The following is a 21,033-nucleotide window of genomic DNA, read 5'->3' on the forward strand; positions in this document are numbered from 1 at the left end:
CCTGTGCTTTGCTAAGATGGCTTGAGATATTGAACAGAAAGAACACTCAAAAGTTTACAATGACATCTCTATTTTAAGGAAAATGTACAACTTTGCCAAGTTTCTCCGAGTAGGAATTTACTGGGGTAATCTCAGGAAAATCACAACCTGTCTGTGTCTTAGTTTCCTCGTTGTAAAACCAGGATGATGATCCTTGCGCTGGCTATTTCCCAGGAGCTATAATTAATGATTGTAAAAATGGATATGGACGTAACTTTAAAACAATTCAGGGAGCATCTAGTCCTGTCCTTACTCTGTCTACCCTCTCTGCCATATGGCCATCAGCATCTATTTGAATGTCTCCAAGAATGGAGAACTCACTATCCATCAAGGTAGGCAGTTGGAAACAAGTTTAGTGGCTAAGATTTTATCCTTCTATCAAACCCAAAACTATGGTTTGGTTTTTTTTTCAATTTCTATCCATTGTTCCCGGGTCTGTTCTCTGTTATCTGGGTGAAATGGGCAAGTTAAGGAAAAGAAGTAAATATGGAAATTTATCTTTAGTATAAACTTTGATGGATAGTCCACAAAAAATAGAACTGACTCTTGAAAATTAAAAGTCAAATTATTGCTGGGCTTTCCCCCCTTTAAAATGTCATAAATAATCTCAAGAATAACAAATAATTAAATTTAATAAGGAAATTAAGTCCACTGGATTGATCCCCAGGTCAATTATGACAAGACAGAGAACATGCTTGTGTCTGGTAATTGACCCAGTGCCGGGTACCGTGGCTTTTTCTTCTGGAATTGGTGCAGAACCAAGAAGGTATCTCATCTAGAACCTAAACTTTCTATAGCATTTCTAACAAAAGGTTCTCCTACCTCTGTTTCAATACCTCCAGGGAGAGGAAGCTCACTAATTCAGGTTCTCCGGCCTTTCCCCACATTGAGTCTCGTCTGCCCTCTGGAGCTGCACAAAAAGGTGGCCTAATCCTTCTTTCCCCCCAAAAAAGTGTTTTTGCTAGAGAGGAACCTCTTGAACAATGAACTGGCTTCTCTTTTGTCCTGAAAACCAATATATCTAGAAAGTACTGCTGGGTTCTCTGACTCTGGGAGGCTTGAGTGCTCAGTGGTCACATCTGGAGGCTCTCCCTCCTCATCTTCCCCTCCCAGCTTTTCTGGCTTCCTTCAAGTGCTGCCCAAATCCCACCTTTTGCAGGAAGAAGCCCTGTCCACCCTTTCAATGCCAGGCATTCCCTCCCTTAATTATCCCCAGTCTCTCCTGTCTCTAACTAGTTTGTATAAAGCTGCTTACATGTTGTCTCTCCCAAAAAAAGACAGCTCTCGGGGAACACAGACTGTCCTTTCTCTTTCTTGTGCCCCAAGCTTTGAACTCAGCACCTGGTGCCTCATCGATATTTCCTGACTAACTGGCTGGTTGGCCTTCCACGTTCTCAGCTCCCTCCCAAGTCTGCCATCACTCCTCTCTAATCCTAACCGTTTGTTGAAACTTTCACTCTTTCTCTAACCTGACCAGTCCGGTCAATAAACAGAAACCAGCTGAACACGTTTCAAGGGCCTCCCAGCAGGCCGTGGGATCCCTGATTAATCCCGAGCTTGATTTCTACTCGAGTCAGTTAAATGACTGGGAGATTTCAGTCACAGCCCATGAGGGGAACATGAAGCTTGTGCTTGCCCAGGCCTAGACCGGAACACTGGTTCTATTAGCTCCTGAAATCGGACCAGTGTAGACTGCCTGGGGAGGGGCTTTAGAATAGGAAAAGTCAGACCTGGGAGGGGTCTTAGAACATGGAATGTCAGAGCTGGGAGGGGTCTTAGAACATGGAATGTCAGAACTGAGAGGGGTCTTAGAACATGGAATGTCAGAACTGAGAGGGATCTTAGAACATGGAATGTCAGAGCTGGGAGGGGTCTTAGAATATGGAATGTCAGAACTGGGAGGGATCTTAGAACATGGAATGTCAGAGCTGGGAGGGGTCTTAGAACATGGAATGTCAGAGCTGGGAGGGGTCTTAGAAACAGGGTTTGATAGTCCTGAAAGGGACTGGTAGACTTGGGAAGAGTCTTGGTCTTAGAACATGGAATGTCAGAGCTGAGAGGGATCTTAGAACAGGGGATGCTAGACCTGGGAAGGGTCTTAGAACATGGAATGTCAGAGCTGGGAAGGGTTTTAGAACATGGAATGTCAGAGCTGGTCTTAGAACAGGGAACACAGAATATCAGATGTGAATGTGGCCTTAGGAGGGTGATCTAACCTATAGCCCTCCTTTTCTAGATGAGGACATCAAGCTCCAGAGTGAGGAAGTTTAAGTAAACCTGGATTTTTTTTTCTACCAGGCCCCAGAAAGGTAACTCAGAACCTGCTTAAATCCTTCCAGTGACAAGCAGCTCACAACCTCAAAAAGCGGCCTCATTACTTTGTAACCACATTTTGTCTATGTACGCCGTAAACCAAATTCCAAGCAGGCCGACGACGATGCCCCAACCTCATGCACATTTTAACACATTTTTGAATTACTGTGTGTTCACAGAGCACATTATTAGGATTTCCAGTTAAAAATCAATATTTATTAGTTAGAGCCTGCCAGAAATAGGGTACGGACTTGATTGCAAATATTTGTTAAGACTGAAAAAAGCCAGACATTTCTCTGATTCCGTCTCCATCTCCAGGCTGCTGGCTTGCGGCTTTGTGCTGTCACTCGCCAGTTCCTTCCTGGGAAGCTAAACTGCAGCTAAGCCCAGGAGAGCCAGCGGGGTGGAGGAGCTGCGAGGTGGGGAGCTCACTCCCTCTATGGCCAGACTTTATCCTCCTGGAGCTTAATTTATTCATCCGTAAAAGAAAGGGTGGGCTAACCGTTATCTCTAAACCCTGCCTCCTTCCCAGCCCAGCTATGACCTTCCCTGGTCTCAAGTTCTTCTAAGCCCTGACTTTCCCTGTTGTCAGGCCCCTCCACCTCTGACTTTCCCCGTTCTTTCTTTTTTCCTTTTCTTTTTTTTTTTTTAATAACTTTTTATTGACAGATCCCATGCCAGGGTCATTTTTTACAGCATGATCCCTTGCATTCACTTCTGTTCCGATTTTTTCCCTCCCTCCCTCCACCCCCTCCCCCAGATGGCAAACAGTCCCTTTATACGTTAAATAGGTTACAGTATATCCTAGATACAATATATGTGTACAGAACCGAACGGTTCTCTTGTTGCACGGGGAGAATTGGATTCAGAAGGTAGAAATAACCTGGGTGATTTTCCTCGTTCTAAGTTCTCTCCAAGCTCTGACCTTCCCTGTTCTAAGCTCCCTCCCAGTTCCTTGTCTCCTCCCAGTTTTGAAACTCCACACCTCAGAGTCCTCTCCAGCCACCGCTGGGATTCTTCAGGTGCTCCCGGCCCCTGAACCCGACCCAGCTTCCTGTAGCAGGTAAATCAGTTCAGGGCAGAGTAGCGCCATGTGAGCCATCTTTATTATCTATAGAAACAGTGAGCATGGATTTTCCCCATAATGCACCATGGTCTTTTTTTTTTAAAGGCAAGAAGCCCCCACCACACTCGCCATGGTGGGAAGTTGTATAATTCACCCCGTGCTCCCTGGCAAATAGGGCTCACAAGCAGCATGTGCATGGTTCGGACCGGAGCCTCCGCACACGGCACACTCTACATTTGGCCTCCATCACTGGTGGCGCAGCTGAGTCTCGCCTGGGAAGCCATCAGCTCCCCCCCCGCCCCGGCACCCCCTGGGGAAAGAGACGCTGTTCCCGCCAACCCAGAGAGCTTCCTCTCATTTCTTCTCCCTGGGCGAGCACCTCCCCGGTGCACAGAAGGGCCCTTATGTAGCTCATTCACAAGGGGGCTGCTGCAGCCATCTCTTCCATTACCAAGTTCTGGCCCAATTCCCACCCACCTGGACTGTTACAATTGCCTCCCGGGGGGGCCTCCCTGGTCTAACTTCCTCTCCATCCAAAATATCCCATCAAAGAAATCATCCTGTACTACTCCACAGCTCCAAGGTTCTCCATGACTACCCAGTTCCTTCATAGGAAGTCCTCATTTTTTAACCTGACATTGACGGCCCTCTATAGCCGGCCCCAATTTGTCCTTCCAGTCTGATCTAGCATTCCTCCCATCGATCACTGATCAATCATAAACACTTAATTAAGTAGGGCTTGATGCCAGGCCCTGTGTGAAACACGGGGAATGCAAAGGCTTAAGTAAAAATGTCCACTGGCCAGAGGTTATTTTGTCCTAAAACTGAAGATACCTACTGTCACAAACCCCAACACACAACAAACCTACATACATAGACATACATGCACACACCCATTGTATGTGATTAAGAAATGCCTTTTGTTTTCATCCACCCACTCATTCATCCATCCATCTTTATATCCATCCATCCATTCCTTCATCCATCTATTCATCCAATTATCTATCCATCTATCCATCCATCCATCCATCCATCCATTCACTCATTCATCCATCTATTCATCCATCCATCCATCCTTCCTTCTATTCCATTAGGTATATGCGAAATAGACAGAGGAAGTGATGGGAATGAACAGTCCCAAAAGCTGGAGGAGGAGGAAGAGCTCCATGGAGATGGTGTTTGAGCTGAATGTTTAAGGGAAATGGAGATTCAAAGGGGCAGAGAACAACTTCCTCTGTTCTCTCTTTCCTTTTTGCCTTTGCTAACCCTGCATCTTCCCCCAGAATGGCATCACCTCCTCTCCCATTTTTATCTGTGTAGACCTTCTAGGTGTCTTCTTCATAATGGAACATAAAGTGCCTTTGGTGAATGATGAATGGACAATTTGGTGAATGGATGAATAGAAGGATGAATGGGTGAATGGATGGATGGATAATTGGGTGAATAGATGGATGAAGGGATGGATGGATGGGTATAAAGATGGATAGATGGATGGGTGGGTGGATGAAAAGGAAAGGCATTTCTTAATCACATACTATGGGTGTGTGCATGTGTGTCTATGTATGTAGGTTTGTTGTGTGTTGGGGTTTGTGATAGTAGGTATCTGCAGTTTTAGGGCAGAAAATGGCGAGGTGAAGATAAGGTGGCCAATGGGATTTGAATCTAGACTGTAACTTGTCACTACCCAGCCTACGTCACAGAGTAAGCACTATATAAGTAATCACTATTATTATAGGCCTGTTGTTAAATCACTTAGGTAATGTCTGACTTTTTGTGATCTCATTTGGGCTCCTCTTGCAGATATACTGAAATGTTTTGCCATTTCTTTCTCCAGCTCATTTTAAGGCAAACAGGGTTAAGTGACTTGCCCAGGGTCACACAGCTAGGAAGTGTCTGGGGCCGAATCGGAACCCAGATGCCCTTATGAATCTAAACTATAAGAATAATGATCATTATTATCTGTCCTGTGCTCAGCTTAAGCAAGTAATAAGTTCAGTTATTAAGTGACTACTGTGTGCTGGAGAGTTTGCTCAGTCTCTGCCCTGAGGGGGCTTTCAATCTATTCTAAAAGCTACCTCTTCCATGACAGCTTTGCTGATCCCTCCTAACCTCACAAGAAGCTAGCTGTTGGATGATCTCTACACCCAAAGCTGTCTGTTCCAACTTCGTGTCCAAGACTTTTCTAGGTACAAAATCATTCACATACCAGGGTCTCATGGGGCCCCTGATCCTTGTGAGGACAGCGGGATGGGAGGATTATAAGACCAGAGCTGGGAGGGACCTTGGAGACCCTCTAGGCACCAGGGTGACCCCTGACTCCAAATCTAGGGTAAGGGAATTGTGGGATCTGCCCGATGCTGCTCGGCCCCAGGGATGGATCGGGGACCAGTGGGGTCCGGATCGTGACTCCTCACACTTAGAGCTCTCTAACAGTGGTTTGCATCATAAAGCTGTGACTTCCCTGTCATTGCAAGTATTCCAAAGGAGACAGGATGACCACTTAGCATTCAGGGAAGCTGCTGTAGGAATTCCTACAACCATCGGCCTTTGGGGTCCCTCCCAGCCCTGGTTTCTCTCTGGTTTCTCTCAAAGGCCATTCTTTGCTCAGGTAGCCATGCTGGACTGGCTGCTTCCCACCAAGGCCCTTCCCAATATGGGGCGCTGTGTCGGGCTCTTTGGACAGAGGCTGCTTCCTTAGGGGAGCCCACCCCCAGACCGGGAGACGTGCCAGGCACCCAGTACTGCCACGGGCCACTTACCGAGCCACTCGTTGAATTTCTTGACTTCGCTGGGCAGTCCCAGCTCCGTGAAGTCCCCAGCGTGTATTAGAACATCTCCATAGGGCATCTGGATGGGGTCCGTCCTGGAGTGGGTGTCAGAGACACAAACAAAGCGGGTGTATCCTGGAGGCTTGGGGGCGTCGTGGGGGACCGGATCCACCCTAGGGGAGAAGAAGGCAACATGGATCACCGGGAGCTGCCATGTAAGGAAGGGGGTCCCCATCCTGGGAAATAGACCCAGTTTGTCCAGAGAAAATGGGAAGATGTTAGAGCTGGACAGAACCCGAGAAATCACCCGTCCAACCTTCTCAGATTACCAAGAAGCAGACTAAGGCTCAGGGATGGAGAGAGGCCAGCCTAAAGGCACACAGCAAAGTGGTTTAGAGATTTGTGGGAAGTCTCTAGAGGACCTTCAGAAGCCACCACTACCCCATTTTACAGATGAGAAAACTGAGGGCTAACTCATTCAGTGATTCATTCAGGTAGTAAGGCTAGATTTGAGCCCTGGTCCTTAGATAGACTTTCCATTGTCAGTGGCAGATCCAGGGCATTCTGTCTGATGGGTGTCTTTGAGTGACCATGGGCAAGTTCTTGGGTCTCAATTTCCTTTTTTGCCACTAATGCTGATTCTGAAGTCACCTTTGTCATTCAGCTGTTCAAGGTCTCAGTTTCCCTCTCTGTAAAATGGCCTCCCAGGACCCCGCTCCCAGCTCCCGGGGCAGGATTGCTTTCCTAGCCTCACACGACTGCCCCCTTTCCGGGGTTCGGCCATCTTCCAACTCTTCAGCGCTGACATTTCGGTCTCTTTACGAGAACGCCACTCGAGGAGTTTTGTTCCAATCTAATTATACCACAAACCCAACTCGGTATCATATCAGTTACATAAATACTTTTAAAGACATCTTTCTAATTAGACTTTTTTTTCAGACAATATACTTCGAAGAAATTTAATTAACACATTATGAGAGACATGGGTTCAGCATGCTAATATACTGGGAACACGCGCACCCTCTGTCTCCCAGGAGGCAGCAGGCGTCAGAGCCGCTCTGTGGAAGCTCTCCCGCTAGCTCAGGCTCCTAGACATCCATGGAGAAACACGGCAGCTCGTGGTTAGGAGGCACCGGAGGGGAGATGGGGGTAAGGAAGTCTCCTCCCAGGGCTGGCAGCAAGGGCGCGTTGGAAGGCCCTTCCTTCAGACATTAGAACGAGAGCCGATGGGCGTGGGCTCTACCTTAGATTCCCTCACTCTTTCTTAAGCTATCTTCCCCCTCATCTCTTTAGCCATATGACCTGTCACTCGGGTCTCAGTTTCTTCATCGTGCCCACCTCGTGGGGTCAGTGGGAAGAGCAAATGAGATAATTCCCATTAGGTGCTTTGGAATCATTAAATTGCTATGGAAATGCTAGCCATTACTATGACTCACTCTCTCTCTCTCTCTCTCTCTCTCTCTCTCTCTTTCTGTCTCTCTGTCTCTGTCTCTCTGTTTCTCTCTCTTCCTCTCTCTCTCTCTCTCTCTCTCTCTCTCTCTCTCTCTCTCTCTCTCTCTGTCTCTGTCTCTGTTTCTGTCTCTGTTTCTCTCTATTCCTCTCTCTCTCTCTCTCTCTCTCTCTCTCTCTCTCTCTCTCTCTCTTTCTCTCTATTCCTCTCTCTCTCTTTCTCTCTCTCTCTTTCTCCCTCTTTCTCTCTCTGTCTCTGTCTCTGTCTCTGTCTTTTTTCTCTCTCTCTATATATATATATATACACACATATATTATATATGTGTGTGTTTACTATAATCTATAATCTACTACTAATATTACTATTATTTGAGCTTATGAGAAAAATAACCGAGACACTGAGAATATGTCAGTTTGCCAATATTCACTCTGCACAGGCCAAGGCCACCAGCCTTTGTGGTCTGGAGCTGATCAGGACCTCATTTTCCAGTGCAGACAGAAGTGAAGCAACTTGCACTAGAGTCTGAGGCTCTTCCTGACTCCACATCCAGGGCCCACATCCTTCAAGACAGGGAGGCCTGAGGAGCTTTGGAATAAGAGGACACCTGTTTCTGATAGTTACTCCCTGTGCAATCTTGGGCTTCAGTTTGCTTCTTTGCACAATGAGATTCTTGGACCAGATTGTCTCTAGGGCTCCTTTCCAGTTCTAGATACCAGCATCCCCATAATGGTCTTGGGAGATCACAAATATGGATTATTGGCCCTAGAGTCGAAAGAACCATTTAATTCAAGCCCCACATTTGACAGGGGAGGAAACTGAAGCTCAGAAAAGGCTAGTGAGGTCATCCAGCTAGGATCTGAATCCAAAGACACATTTTAGATCCCAGGCTGTTTTCCCCATGGCTCCTGGCTCAGGTGGAGGGAGGGAGAGACTGAACAGAGCTGGTGTCGCACGCAGGACGGGCAGGGGCCCCGGATGCTTTGCTTGACACCCTGCATGTTTCGATGCTGGAATATTGCTGTCGCTCTTTTCTCAGCTTTAATTAAGAGTACTCTTATTTTAACTTATACCCTGAGGCTTCAGAGCTTACGATGCAAACCTAATAATCCCAAAAGGAAAATAAATACACTTTTATCGTACATGCCTGTAGCGGTTTGTAATTAAAAAAAACAAAAAACAAAAACAAAAACAAAAAAGCCTCCCTTCTTTTTGGGCATTTTGCTGCAGCAGACCCATTTGGAGAAAGAGAGAGAGAGAGGAGAGAGGGAGACAGAGAGACAGACAGGGACAGAGAGACAGCAGAGACAGACAGAGAGACAGAGACTGGAATAGAGAAAGAGACAGAGAGTAGGTTTTTAATAAAAATATGTTTCCTTCCTTCCCTCCCTCCCTCTCTCCCTCCCTTTTTCTCTCCCTCCCTTTTTCTCTCCCTCCCTCCCTCCTTTTTTCTCTCCCTCCTTCCTTTTTTCTCTCCCTCTCTTCCTTCCCTCCCTTCCTTCCTTCCTTCCTTCCTTCCTTCCTTCCTTCCTTCCTTCCTTCCTTCCTTCCTTCCTTCCTTCCTTCCTTCCTTCCTTCCTTCCTTCCTTCCTTCCTTCCTTCCTTTCTTCTCCCTCCCTTCCTCCCTCTCTTCTCCCTCCCTTCCTCCTTCTCTTCTCCCTCCCTGCCTCCCTCCTCTCTCCCTCCCTTGTCTCAACTTGTGGTACTTGTATCTCTAGCACCATGGACAGTTCCGGGCACAGAGCAGGTGCTGGATGTCAGACTTATAGCCTGGTTGAGAGAGTGAATGAGTGGTCAGTCTTCAATAGAAAGAAGGATGTTTGGAAGAGAGGAATCTTTGAGGGACAAGAAATCAGTTCTGTCTGGGATGTCTGCAGGGCATCCAAGTGGAGATGTGTGTGGCAGGTTGGCCCTGGGAGCTGGATTTAAGGGCATGAGACATCACCATAGAGATGGCAATTGCTTCCATGGGAGCTGGCGAGGTTACCAAGGAGGAGACTATGCAAAGAGAGAAGAAGAGGGTCCAGGGTAGACTTCACCACTCTCACCTGCTGGGGTGGGGAAAGATAGCAAATCCTCCAAGGAGATGGAGACAGGGCAGGCAGGCAGATAGGAAGAAAGCCAGGAGAGAGCCATGACCCAGAAGACAAGGGAGATCAGAGAAGGAGGAGGGAGGAGGGAGGAGAGAGAAGGAAAGGGGAGAGAAAAGAAGGGAGGAGAGAGAAGGACGGAGGAGAGAAAAGGATGGGAGAAAGAAGGAGGGGAAGAAGTATGGATCTTTGAAAAAACTCCAGAGTGATGGGGGCTGAGAAAAGAGGACACTAAGAGACCACAAGAACTCCCTGTCTTCCTCTTACCAAAATGCCTAGGTGAAGGAAAAGGGCTGAGCTGGAGGGGGTGGCCCTGGTCTGGGAATGAGGCCAGGAAGAGATCTGTCAGTCACAGACTTCCTCTTGGTCGCCTCTGTCTTTCTGCTCCCGTACAACCTTGAGCATGGCAAGGGGCTACAAGGTCCCCGTTCAGATCCAGGGCTCCATCATTCCTGGATCAGAAGGTGATGACCTAGATCAGTAGACAGAGTTTCTCATCTAAGAGCTGCCCACCAAGCCTACATGTAGGGCAGGACAGCCCAAGTTACTGAACATCCACATTTTATTACACACTGGAAGCACCTAAGTGTGGCCAAGGTTGGCCGTCTCCACTATCCCAAAGCTCTGGATAATTGCCTGGTTCTCCATTTGCATTCCCCTACAATTATCCCCCACACTATTTTACATTTCTGACATTTTAAGATTTACAAAGCTCTTCTTCTTAACACCCTGCCATAGAATGTTCCCCCTTTTACAGATGAGAAAACTGAGCCCAAGGGAACTTAAAACTCTCTTGCCTAGAGTCATTGAGACAAAACAGCAAAACAAAAACCACATCTCCTAACAAAGCCAGGCCTCTTTTTTATTATACCAGGTCCATTCCCATCTCTCCCTTCCAGTGGGAGGAAAGTGGTGAAATTAGATTCATAGGACCTGGATTCGAATTCCCATTTTGCCATTTGCCAGTTGTGAGAGCCTGAGACAGTGAGGTAACCTTTCTGGGCTGTAAAATTGGGAAATTGGCCAAAGTGGCTTCTGAAGACTCTCCTGCCCTGAATTCTGAGACTTGTGAGGAAGAGGAAGATCACTGATAAGTCTAGGAAGACCTGGTCATAGGACCCTGAGCAAATCCCTTGCTCTAGACAAGTCTTTAAGAGGCTAAGTGCTAGAAACAGTACTGATCTATACAGGTGCAGGGAGCATCCTCATATGGGAGATTCTTAGCGCCCCCAAATCACATTTCTGGACCATATCAGAAGCCCCCATCCACTAAGGTCCAATGGTCCCATGATTCAGCTAAAGTTAACCCTAATTTGACATTTGCCACGCTGTTGAAGATAACAGTCCTTCCCTCACTAAGGAGTCTAAATGTAAATCAACACATGCTGTGATTTTTCTGTTTTTTTCTCTCTCCCAGGCTTTTCCCCTTTTGCTCTGATTTTTCTCTCCCAACATGATTCATCAAGCAATGTGTATTAAAAGAAATAAATATACTAGGAAAAAAAAAGATAGCAGTCCTGCCCTTAAGGAGCTTGCACTCTCCTGGCAGGGGTGGGGCGGGGGGCTCAGTGCCATCTCCTCCAGAAGCCCTCCCTGACAGCCACTCACCCGGTGCTTTGTGGGCACCTCCCTTGGGCACGGATCTCACTCCCTGCCCACTTTGCCCTTGGGCTTGGGGTCACCTTTAGAGGAGATGGTCACCTTGTGGGCGCTAGATCTCTGCTCTGTATAATGAGAGGGTCAGACCGCATCACTCCCGTGCCCAGAGGGAGGGTGCTCAGAGACCCTCAGAGGGGGAAACTGAGGCATATTGAAGAGGTCGAGTAACCGAGACTTAGAGGTCGGCTTGCCTAGGTCAGCGTCCGGGGGGCTCGCCCAAAGTCAGCCGGGTTACAGCGACCAGCTGCTGTCTGAGGGATCTCTGAATTCTTTGCAGCTTCAGATCCGTGATCTTGTAGCTGTTGCTTCTGGGCTCCCCCAGATCCTCCCCTTCCCCCCTCTCTGCGCAAGAAGGGCCTTCCCCGACAGGCCTCAGCCTTCCCATCCAGAGGGGAGCTTTCTGCTTAAAGGAGCCGCGGCTCCTCTGCCTCCAGCCCTAGTTAGGAAGATTCATTACTCCGTGATGGAGCCCTCATTATTCCCAGGGTTCTCCTGGGGTAGCCACATTAATCGTATGGCTCGATCTGAGTAGTCCACATCCTCGCTGTCATTGCCATTATTAAAAATAAGTTGTGGATTTATTAAGCAAGGCCCCTTCTCCCCCTCGCCCCCGAGACAAAGCTCACGGCGGCAATAAATCACGTGTCCCCAAGTAGCATACATTTTACATGTCGTCCTCGCTGCCAAACAGCTGACTTACCATGGCAACCCCACATCCCACAATACACGCGCTTCCCCCATTGAAGGGCGAGCGAGCGTGGAGCCGATGAAAGGGGGCACGTGGGGCCCGGCTGAGCCCCCGCCGCTCTCGGCTCCTTCCCACCGGAGACCTTCCATGGCCCAGCTCGGAGAGCTCAGAGCTGGTCCCTGTGCCTGGCCATCCTGGCAGGCCCGCGGGCCCCCAAACCCATCGGTACCTTTGGCTCCGCCCCCATAGCCAGTCTTCACCAAATGCTGGCAATTGGAGAGCTCCCCAACAGCTCCAGCTCCCGGCACCCCCCTCCACGTCCATGTCTCCCGTCACCAGCTTAGTCAGAGAAGAGCTACAAACACATGGCAAACCTGGCTCAAATCTGCACCCTCCCAGGGACGGGCTCTGGGCTTTGGACGTCTCAGCCTCGATTTCCTCATCCGTAGAATGGAGATAATACCTCTGCGGGGTATTCTGAGGGTAATGGGGCCAATTGGTCAATAATCACTGTGCTAAAGGCTGGGGGTATAGACAGGCAAAAACAGCCCCTTCCCTCAAGGAACTCCCATTTTAATTAACATTTAATTTAGCAGGCAAATAACTGTACACATAAGATACAGACAGAATAGATGGAAGAATATCTAAAATGCTTGAAAAACCTTAAATTTCAATTTTGTCCAACTCTTCATAATTAGGGCTTTTTGTGGTAAACATAGCGGAGGGTTGGCCGTTTCCTTCTCAAGCTCATCCTATAGACAAGGAAACTGAGGCAAGCAGGGTTTGGTGATTTGCCCAGGGTCTCACAGCCTCTATCATAATTGTCCCTTACTTTCTGGCACACACTAGGACACAATAAATGCTTGTTGTTAATAAGAAAATGGCCCAAATCAAATGCTTAGAAATGATCTCCTCCCTCAGCCCCAAAGTAGTCACTTCTCTCTGGTTCTTTGTCGGGGTGAGGGATTGTGGGTATGGAACACTATATACAACATCCACCTTTTTGAGTGTGTTGGCTAGTTGGACAGAACTTTTTTCTCTTTTCTCTTCTTTATTATAAAGGCTAGATCTTTGGGAGGGGGAGGGAATATATTGGGTAATAAGAGATGTCAATAAAATGAATGTGCCATTGAACTGAAGCGAATGTCGGTTATGATTGTTACTTATCCCCAGGGCTTTGGGAACAGACTTCTCATCATTCTACGCAGCTAGATTGTACAAGATGGATCAGCAAGACTTGAGTTCTAATCTGGCCTCAGAAACTTACTCTAGGCAAGTAATTTAACCTCTGTCTGCCTCAGTAAAACCTCTGACTCCTCATCTGTAAAATGGGAGTAATAAAAGCACCTTCCTCCTGGAATTGTTAAAAGGATCAAAGGAAATGATATCTGCAAAGTACTCAGCGTGGTGCCCCGCACACAGTAGGCACTTAATAAATGTTTGTTTCCTCCCCTCCAATTCATCCATACACATCTCCAGAAAAACTTTCTTAAAATGTCATGTTAATCATGTTATGGTAAAGACATTATAGTACTTTTAAAATTAGTTGCCAAACTGTGGCCAGACACACTGACCTGGGTTCTCACACCCAAGAAATGTCTTACACTCTCACCCCTGTGGGTCTTGACCCAAACTGACCTTCTCCCAGCCCACTGACTTACTGACATGATACCCAGGCTATAGCTCCACTCTTTCTGGCAAACCCTCAAGTCCCTCCAGCTTCATGTACTTTCTTGGGACTCAGAGAACTTCTGGTTTGTGTCTCTCTTAGACTGACTTTCTTCTAGATAGAAATCTAGTTGGCAAAATGGAAGCTCCTGCATGGTTCCTGGGCGAGAGTGAGTTCATAATTCATCTTTGTTGATTGGTATTGACCATGTGGTTCTCCCCCTATTGCCACATGCCAAAAAACCCATTAGAAACTTCCTCTTTCACTCTGACTGAAGTTTTTATCTTGACTTTTATCCTTTTATATCTTATATCTTTCTATAAAAGACTTATCTTTTATCCTTATCTTGACATTCAAGGCCCATCAGAGTTTGCCATTCCTCCATATTTCCAGTCTTACTTCCTATTTCCCTTTATATGGCGCACAATAGGACACAATAAATGCTTGTTGTTAATAAGAAAATGGCCAAAATCAAATGCTTAGAGATGGTCTCCTCACTCGGCCCCAAAGTACATGCGTCAAATTGGATCCATTTTTAACCCCTCAAAAACATCCTGCAATCTATGGACGCCACACTTGCTGAATTCCCCCTCGTTTGTTCAAGTCTAACTCAATAATCCTTTCCTCCAGGAAGCCTTCTTTGATTACTCTGATCAGAAGCCTGGGAGGAGTGGGATCATTGAGGCCCGGGATCTTCCAGAGCTCCTTGTTGGACCATCCCTGACAAACGAACTTCTTAGGTTGTATTAACGTAGTAGCGTTCTTAAGTTTGTGACTTAGAATTTCCTAAAGACAAGGACTGTGTTATGGAAAGCTGCTGTCTCCTAGGATGAGGAGTGTTTTACACACGCTTAACTAATGCTTATTGGACTGAAGTCAGAGAATTGACTCTTCATATCTCTGTATAATTTCCTTTAATAGACTATAAGCTCTCTGAGGGCAAGCCCAACTCTCCTTTATCTTTGTATTTTCCCATTCACAAAGTTTTGGTTGAATTTAATGTTTTTAGGAGTACGATATGAGCCTGTGCTTGCCGCCCCCAGTTAGAACTCCAGGTTGTTGTCTCCATCCAGGGAGACATGCAGTCACCTGTGAAGCTTGATAAGGGACACAAAGAATAGCCGTTGCGGTCATCAGTTTGTTATGGTGCCCGGTGTCCTCCATCAGTGAGTCATTCTCACTTTGTTATTGTTCCATAATAAAATGAGAGAGCTAGTGTAGACTAATTAACACCAGATAGTCCGGAAATTGGGATTTTAGTCCTGGCATTGCCACTGACTTTATTGTGGGACTTGAAGAAAATGACTGCCCTCTTCTGAATCTCCTTAAATGGAAGATGAAAGGGTTGCTGGAATATCTTGTCCAACCTTTTGATATTCCATTTAAGGAGATTCAGAAGAGGGCAGTCATTAGAGTTAATTAATTAAAATAGGAATCAGAGGCTCTGGGTTTGAATTCCACCAATCATCAAGCCCCAATAGCTCTTGGTTTCCTTCTCTGTAAAAGGAAGGAGTTGAAAACTACAGTCTTGGAGTCTATTCCAAGGCCCTAGCATGGTAACAGCTAGAATCCCCAGACCAGTGTCCTCTTGTCTTGGCCCCTCATGGCTCGGTGGAAGAGCTCTGAGTTTTGATGGCGGGATGCTCCCAGGGGGATGGGTGGTAGAGGGGCGCCAGGTTTGGCTCTCTGGACACAACACTGGCCACGCCTCCACAGATACCCAGAGGCCAAGGCCTTCCTGGGCTTTGTGCCACCCAGCTTGAGAGCTCCATCAAGAGGGTGGAGCCCATATACCAAAGGCTCAGGGCTGGCAGATAGGAGGGCAGTTGTGCTGGGGACCAGATACCTGCGATCTCACGGCAGGGAGCAGGTGGGAAAGGGACGACCCTGGCAAGGCAGGAGGGCCGCACAAAAGAAGGACAGGGCAGGGGGCAGGGTTCCCATACTCACATTTGCACGTGTGGGGGCTGGAAGCGACCCTGGTTAATGTTGTAGAATGTGAAGGCTTGCGTGGGGTTCGAGCTATACTCATCCACCTCAATGATGAGACGGCTGTGCTGGTGCCTTCGGGCCGCCATGATGTGGGACTGGGAGAACGCCATGCTAGGCCAGCGCGGGGAGAGGGCTTCGGCCGCCTTCAGGCCGTCATCCCGCCTCCGGTCACTCCACATGGACAGGCAGGGCCCGGGCCATCCCCCGTGGGCGGCGGTGGCGGCGGGGTTCCCAGAGCCGTCGTCGTCTCAGAGCCTTAGGAGGAACAGACGGGAGAACGAAGGTGAGCAGGGTTAGGAGAAGGGTCATCTGCTTGGACTTGCATTATTTAATGGCAGAGAAAGATTTGGGAGGCGGAAGAGGGAGGGGGAAATCTCACACACGCACACACACACAGACACAGACACACACACACTCATACTCATGCATACGCACAGCCAGCCTGCGTCTGCTCAAAGAACTCATTACAAATCTTTCCAACTCAGCAGTTTGATGAATTTACTTTAGTAAAGAGAGGAGAGGGGGAGGGACCACCCCCACGAAGGAGCGCCTGACTTGACATGTTTAAATACTTAAGGCACGGCTTTAAAAAAAATGTAACCTTCCGAGGGCCCAGGCTTGCGAGAAGACAGGGCAAGTCCGGGACCGACGCGAGATCGGCGCAACTGTGGAGTTTTACTTTTCAGAAATGAAATCCGGGCCGTGGACACCCTCTGACCTACCCACACACCCCCCGTAAACACAGTGTGTGTCTGAGCAGGTATCAGGAGAGTGAAGTCTGAACCGCCTTCAGCGGGAGCCATCAGAACTGAAGGCAGGTTTGAGGGGCCGAGGCAGCTGGAAAAGGGATTTTCCATTGAGATGTGTTGCTGGAGCATTTTTCCCCAGAGAGAGCAGGGAAAGAAAATTATCTGGGAATGGGGGAAGGGATGTGGCAGGAAACCCCTAAATGGAGTGTTTTACTATAGAATCAGAGAGTGTTAGAGCTTCCAGGGACTTTAGAACAGGAAATGTCAGAACTGGGAGGGGCCTTAAACAGGGGATGTCAGAATGGGAGGGAGCTTAGAGCAGGGGATGTCAGAGCTGGGAGGGAACTTAGAACAGGGGAGGTCAGAGCTGGGAGGGAACCTAGAATAGGGGGTGTCAGAACTGGGAGGGAGCCTAGAACAGGGGATGTCAGAGTTGGGAGGAAACCTAGAACAGGGGATTTTAGAACTAGGAGGGCATTAGAACAGAGATGGTCAGAACTGGGATGGCCTTAGAAGGGGATGTCAGAGCTAGGAAGGATATCAGGACTGAGAGGAATTCTAGAACAGAGAAGGTCAGGGCTGGGAAAGGACCCCCAAAACAGCAAATAGAAAAGCTAGGAGGAACCAAGAACATCAGATATAAAATGTCCAAGATGGAAGAGAACTTGGAACACAAAACATGAGATGTCAGAGCTGGATGGGAACTTTAAAAGGGTCATCTGGATTGACTTCTTTCTCTCACAGATGAAGACTCTCGGCCTATAGAGGGGAACTTACTTGAGTAAGGAAGCTCACCCCCATATTAAACATCATTTAAAAATAATTTTCAGCTTTTGTGTCTTCAGTTTGTAGCTCAATGCAACACACAACAAGTTTCATGAACAGATAAACAAATGAGTATCTTAAACTAATTCCCCAAACACTCACTTCTTAATTTCTGTCCCATACCTCAAAATCTGGTTTAGAGTGAGGGAATCTGAGAAAAATATTTTAAAGTTCTCTTTAGAATGGAAATCCTCTGTGAGGATTGCCAAGGTAATTAATTTTTTTTCAAAGTGACATTTTCAGAACTCCATCCCATTAAAAAAGGTCTTAGAATCCTAGAGCTAAATGCCTGCACTCCTCCCTTCTACCATTTTCTTTTTTACCACCAACTGGCATCCACATCCACTCAGAGCCAGTGAATGTGGCCAGCTTCCTTTCAGAGCAACTTCCAAGCAGCAGAAGCCAGATCTGCCTTCCAAAGGAGAAGTTTTTTGGTCATTAAGGCCCCACCATCTAGTTCATTTTCTCCCCATTCAATCAAAGAAAAAAGAACCGAACTGCAGCAGTTCCTGGACAGCCACATTTCAGGCTTTCGAAAGAGGGAGGCGGAAATTCCTTTTGCACTTAGAAGAAAAATCGACAGCGACAGAAAACAAATTAGATTAGGAAAATGGGGAGAATTAGAGGCTGCAGAACATTTTAATTATGACTGGAGGAGAACTGGATTATTAATGTATTTCATGGTGGTTTTTTTTCCTCTTTTAAAATCTTTTTTTAAAAAATGTAGTCGCTGCCCACGTGGAAACGGTTCCTTGGTACAGATAATGGCCAATCACCGTTTCTGAGGACTCTCATCTCCCTTCTCTTTGTCTTCGGAGTCACTTGGAAGGAAAGTTTGGGGATGCGCCAGATACCAGAAGGACATTCCCTCATTTTTGGATGAGTCATGGTTGTGGATGGTTTGCCTAATAAACCTCAGCTCATTTCACCTCTCTAGGAAAACAAGGTCTACCCCAAAGGGCTCTGGAAAGAAGGCCTGCCTGAGAGGGAGAGAAGAATAGGGAGCACCACAGAGCTGGTTGGAGTACTGACATAACACATCTATATAGTAAGGAGTCAAGCTAAAATACTTTCAGGATTATCTAAAGCATATTATGCATATGACCTCACTGGCTCTTTCTGTGTTTCTTAATATATATATATATATATCTTACATTTATTTATTCGTGTACATATAGTCTCCCCAAATAGAATATAAGTTCCTTGAAGGTAGGATTGTTTTGGTTTTGTCATTGTATTGCCAGCTCCCAGCATAGTGGCTGATGGTTAATAAATATTTGTTGATTGGGGAGGGGGAGTGTTATTTCCTGCTTTTGTGAATCTACTGCCTGGCCATTACAGCAGTCCCAGAATAGGTCTGCTTCCCAGGATGGTAGATTCTCCTCCATCTTGGGGTCTTTAAGCAGAACTTGGGAGATCATCTATCCCAGTCAACGATTTCCCTTCTAATTTTAGCTGCATTAATTTTGTTCATGCCAATTTTTTAAAATTTCATCTCATCAAAATAATACATTTTATCTCCTGTGACCCTCATCCTTGGGTTACACCTTGAGTTCTTCCCCTAGCCATAGTTGCAAAAAGTCCTTCAGAAGATCACTTGTAGAAGAAGTACTAAAGAAGAGTTTCCTTTTGTGAACGGCCATGGTCAAAGTGGCAGGGCTGGTACAGAGAAGGCACTTAATAATGTTTGCTGAATAACTGAATGAAAGCTCCTTGAAGACAGAAACATGTTTTTTTTTTTTTTTTGTATTGTCTTTGTATCCCTAACACTTGGCTTATTTTATTGTTGTTGTTCAATTGTTTCAGTTACTTTCATAACCAATTTGGGGTTTTCTTGGCAAAGACACTCCACAGGGCACTTTGCCATTTCCTTCTCCAGCTTATTTTATAGATGAAAAAACTGAGGTGAAGAGGATGAAGTGACTTGCCCAGGATCACACAGCTAAGAAGTGGCTAAGATTGATTTTGGTCTCACTGACTGGACTCTGGACTCTGGATCTAGCTCTTTATCCACTATACTACATCTAGCAGGTGCCCCAGAACTGGAAGGGACCTTGGTGACCATCTATTCCAAACTTCTCATTTTCCAGATGAGGAAACTGAGGCACAAGAAGATGAATAGCCGTGGCCTTGGTCCCACCACCAGTGAGGCAGCTGTCGGGCTTATAATGAGGTTTCTTCTGATTCCTGATCCAGTTCCCTTCCACTAAGGTATGCAAGCTTGGCTCCTCACGTTAGCCCTTCAGTATAATACAAGTAGTATTATCCCCATTTTAAATGGTAGAAAATGGGGGCTCAGAAAGTGGAGAGGATGCAATAAGCACAGAAAATGTATTCATTTAAATGGACTCTAAACTTGAAGGTTTTAGGATTGGAGACTGAGAACTGAAGTATCTCCCTTCATTTTATAGATGAAGAAACAGGCTGAGGAGACGCCAAGGACTGTGCTAAGTGCTGGGGATACAAAAGAGAGACAAAGGAGTTTCTGTCCTCAAGGATCTTACAGTCTAATGGGGGAGGCAGCTTGTAAACAACTAAATATAAATAAAAAGACAAATATGAGCTAATTACCAAAGGGAAGACACGGGGTTAAATGGGATTGGGTAAGGTTTAATTTTGGATTAAAGATACCAAGATCACAAAGCTAGGAGCTGGCAGAAGAGCAACTTGAATCCAGATCCTTAAGACTCCACTTCTAGGAACCTTGCCACTCTCCGCTCCCAGAGAGTTTGGCCGAGACAAAGGGATGGAAAGGAGAGAAATCTACCACCGTTCTAGGCAAGGTTGGCTTTTGCTAGCCGTGTAACTTCCAGAGACGGGGCCGGCTGATTTGTCTAACATTCCAAAATCGAGGGGCGGGGGGAGAGCACCATATGGGCAGAAGTGGGACCTGAACCAACATGGCAGCAGGGATGGCAAACTGGGTGTGCCGTCAGACTGACATACTGAGGGTCTGGGCTGGAAGTTGCAAAAGACTGGGGGATTCAGAAAAGCCCTGCTCCAGCTCTGGAGCCCCAGCTTTTTAGGCAGGCAGGTTAGCTGAGCTCCCACGGAGGCTAGGGAATAACTCTCAGCAGAGGTTTTCAAGAATCAGGCTTGACGAGTCCTATAATTAAGGGGGAAAATGGTACCAGCCCTGGAAGTTTTTTTTTAATTTATTTTTTATGAATCAACCAGTTCTGTCTGTCCCTGGGAGATGCATAGAGAAGAAAAGAAAGGAAATCAGAGGGAACCATGTGCTGCTCTCCCTCCATGATGTTTGCTGCACAATTATAGATTGGGAGTCGTTTGCATGACTATCACTCACAGAATCAGCAGATTAAAGAATCGCAGAGTTAGAGAGTCACAGAATCTTGGAATCATAGAATGCTGTGATCTTAGAATAACAGAATCTCGGAATTAGAGAATCATCTGGTCTTGGAATTATTATTATATCATTATTATCATCATTATCAGTATAAGTATGAAAATCTTCAGATTATAGAGCCTCAGAATTGTAGAAACACAGGATTTGGCACTCAGGAGCCATAGAAAATCAATCAACATTTATTAAGCACCAACTATGTGCCCAAGTAAATCCTGGGATTATAAAAAAGAGGCAAAAGAGAATTTCTGTTCTCAAAGAGCTTATAGTCTGATGGAGGAGGCAACATGCAAACAATTAAATACAGATTATCTGGGGTAGCTGGGTGGTGCAGTGGATAGAACAGCAGCCCTGAAGTCAGGAG

The 21,033-nt window shown here is 46.6% G+C and overlaps 1 protein-coding gene across 1 annotated transcript in view; it reads right to left on the minus strand.

The window, feature by feature from the left end:
• MPPED1 (metallophosphoesterase domain containing 1) overlaps positions 1 to 21,033 on the minus strand; it is a 94,135-nt gene that overhangs the window by 52,949 nt on the left and 20,153 nt on the right. Inside the window, exons 2-3 of the mRNA XM_051962280.1 lie at positions 15,690 to 15,986; positions 6,178 to 6,359 (exon numbers count right to left, since the gene is read on the minus strand). Coding sequence (XP_051818240.1) covers positions 6,178 to 6,359; positions 15,690 to 15,910 — 403 coding nt within the window. The 5' untranslated portion in view covers positions 15,911 to 15,986. The remainder of the gene's footprint in view (positions 1 to 6,177; positions 6,360 to 15,689; positions 15,987 to 21,033) is intronic.

The sequence above is a fragment of the Antechinus flavipes genome, chromosome 5 (genome assembly GCF_016432865.1).
Source record: "Antechinus flavipes isolate AdamAnt ecotype Samford, QLD, Australia chromosome 5, AdamAnt_v2, whole genome shotgun sequence".
Lineage (NCBI taxonomy): Eukaryota > Metazoa > Chordata > Mammalia > Dasyuromorphia > Dasyuridae > Antechinus > Antechinus flavipes.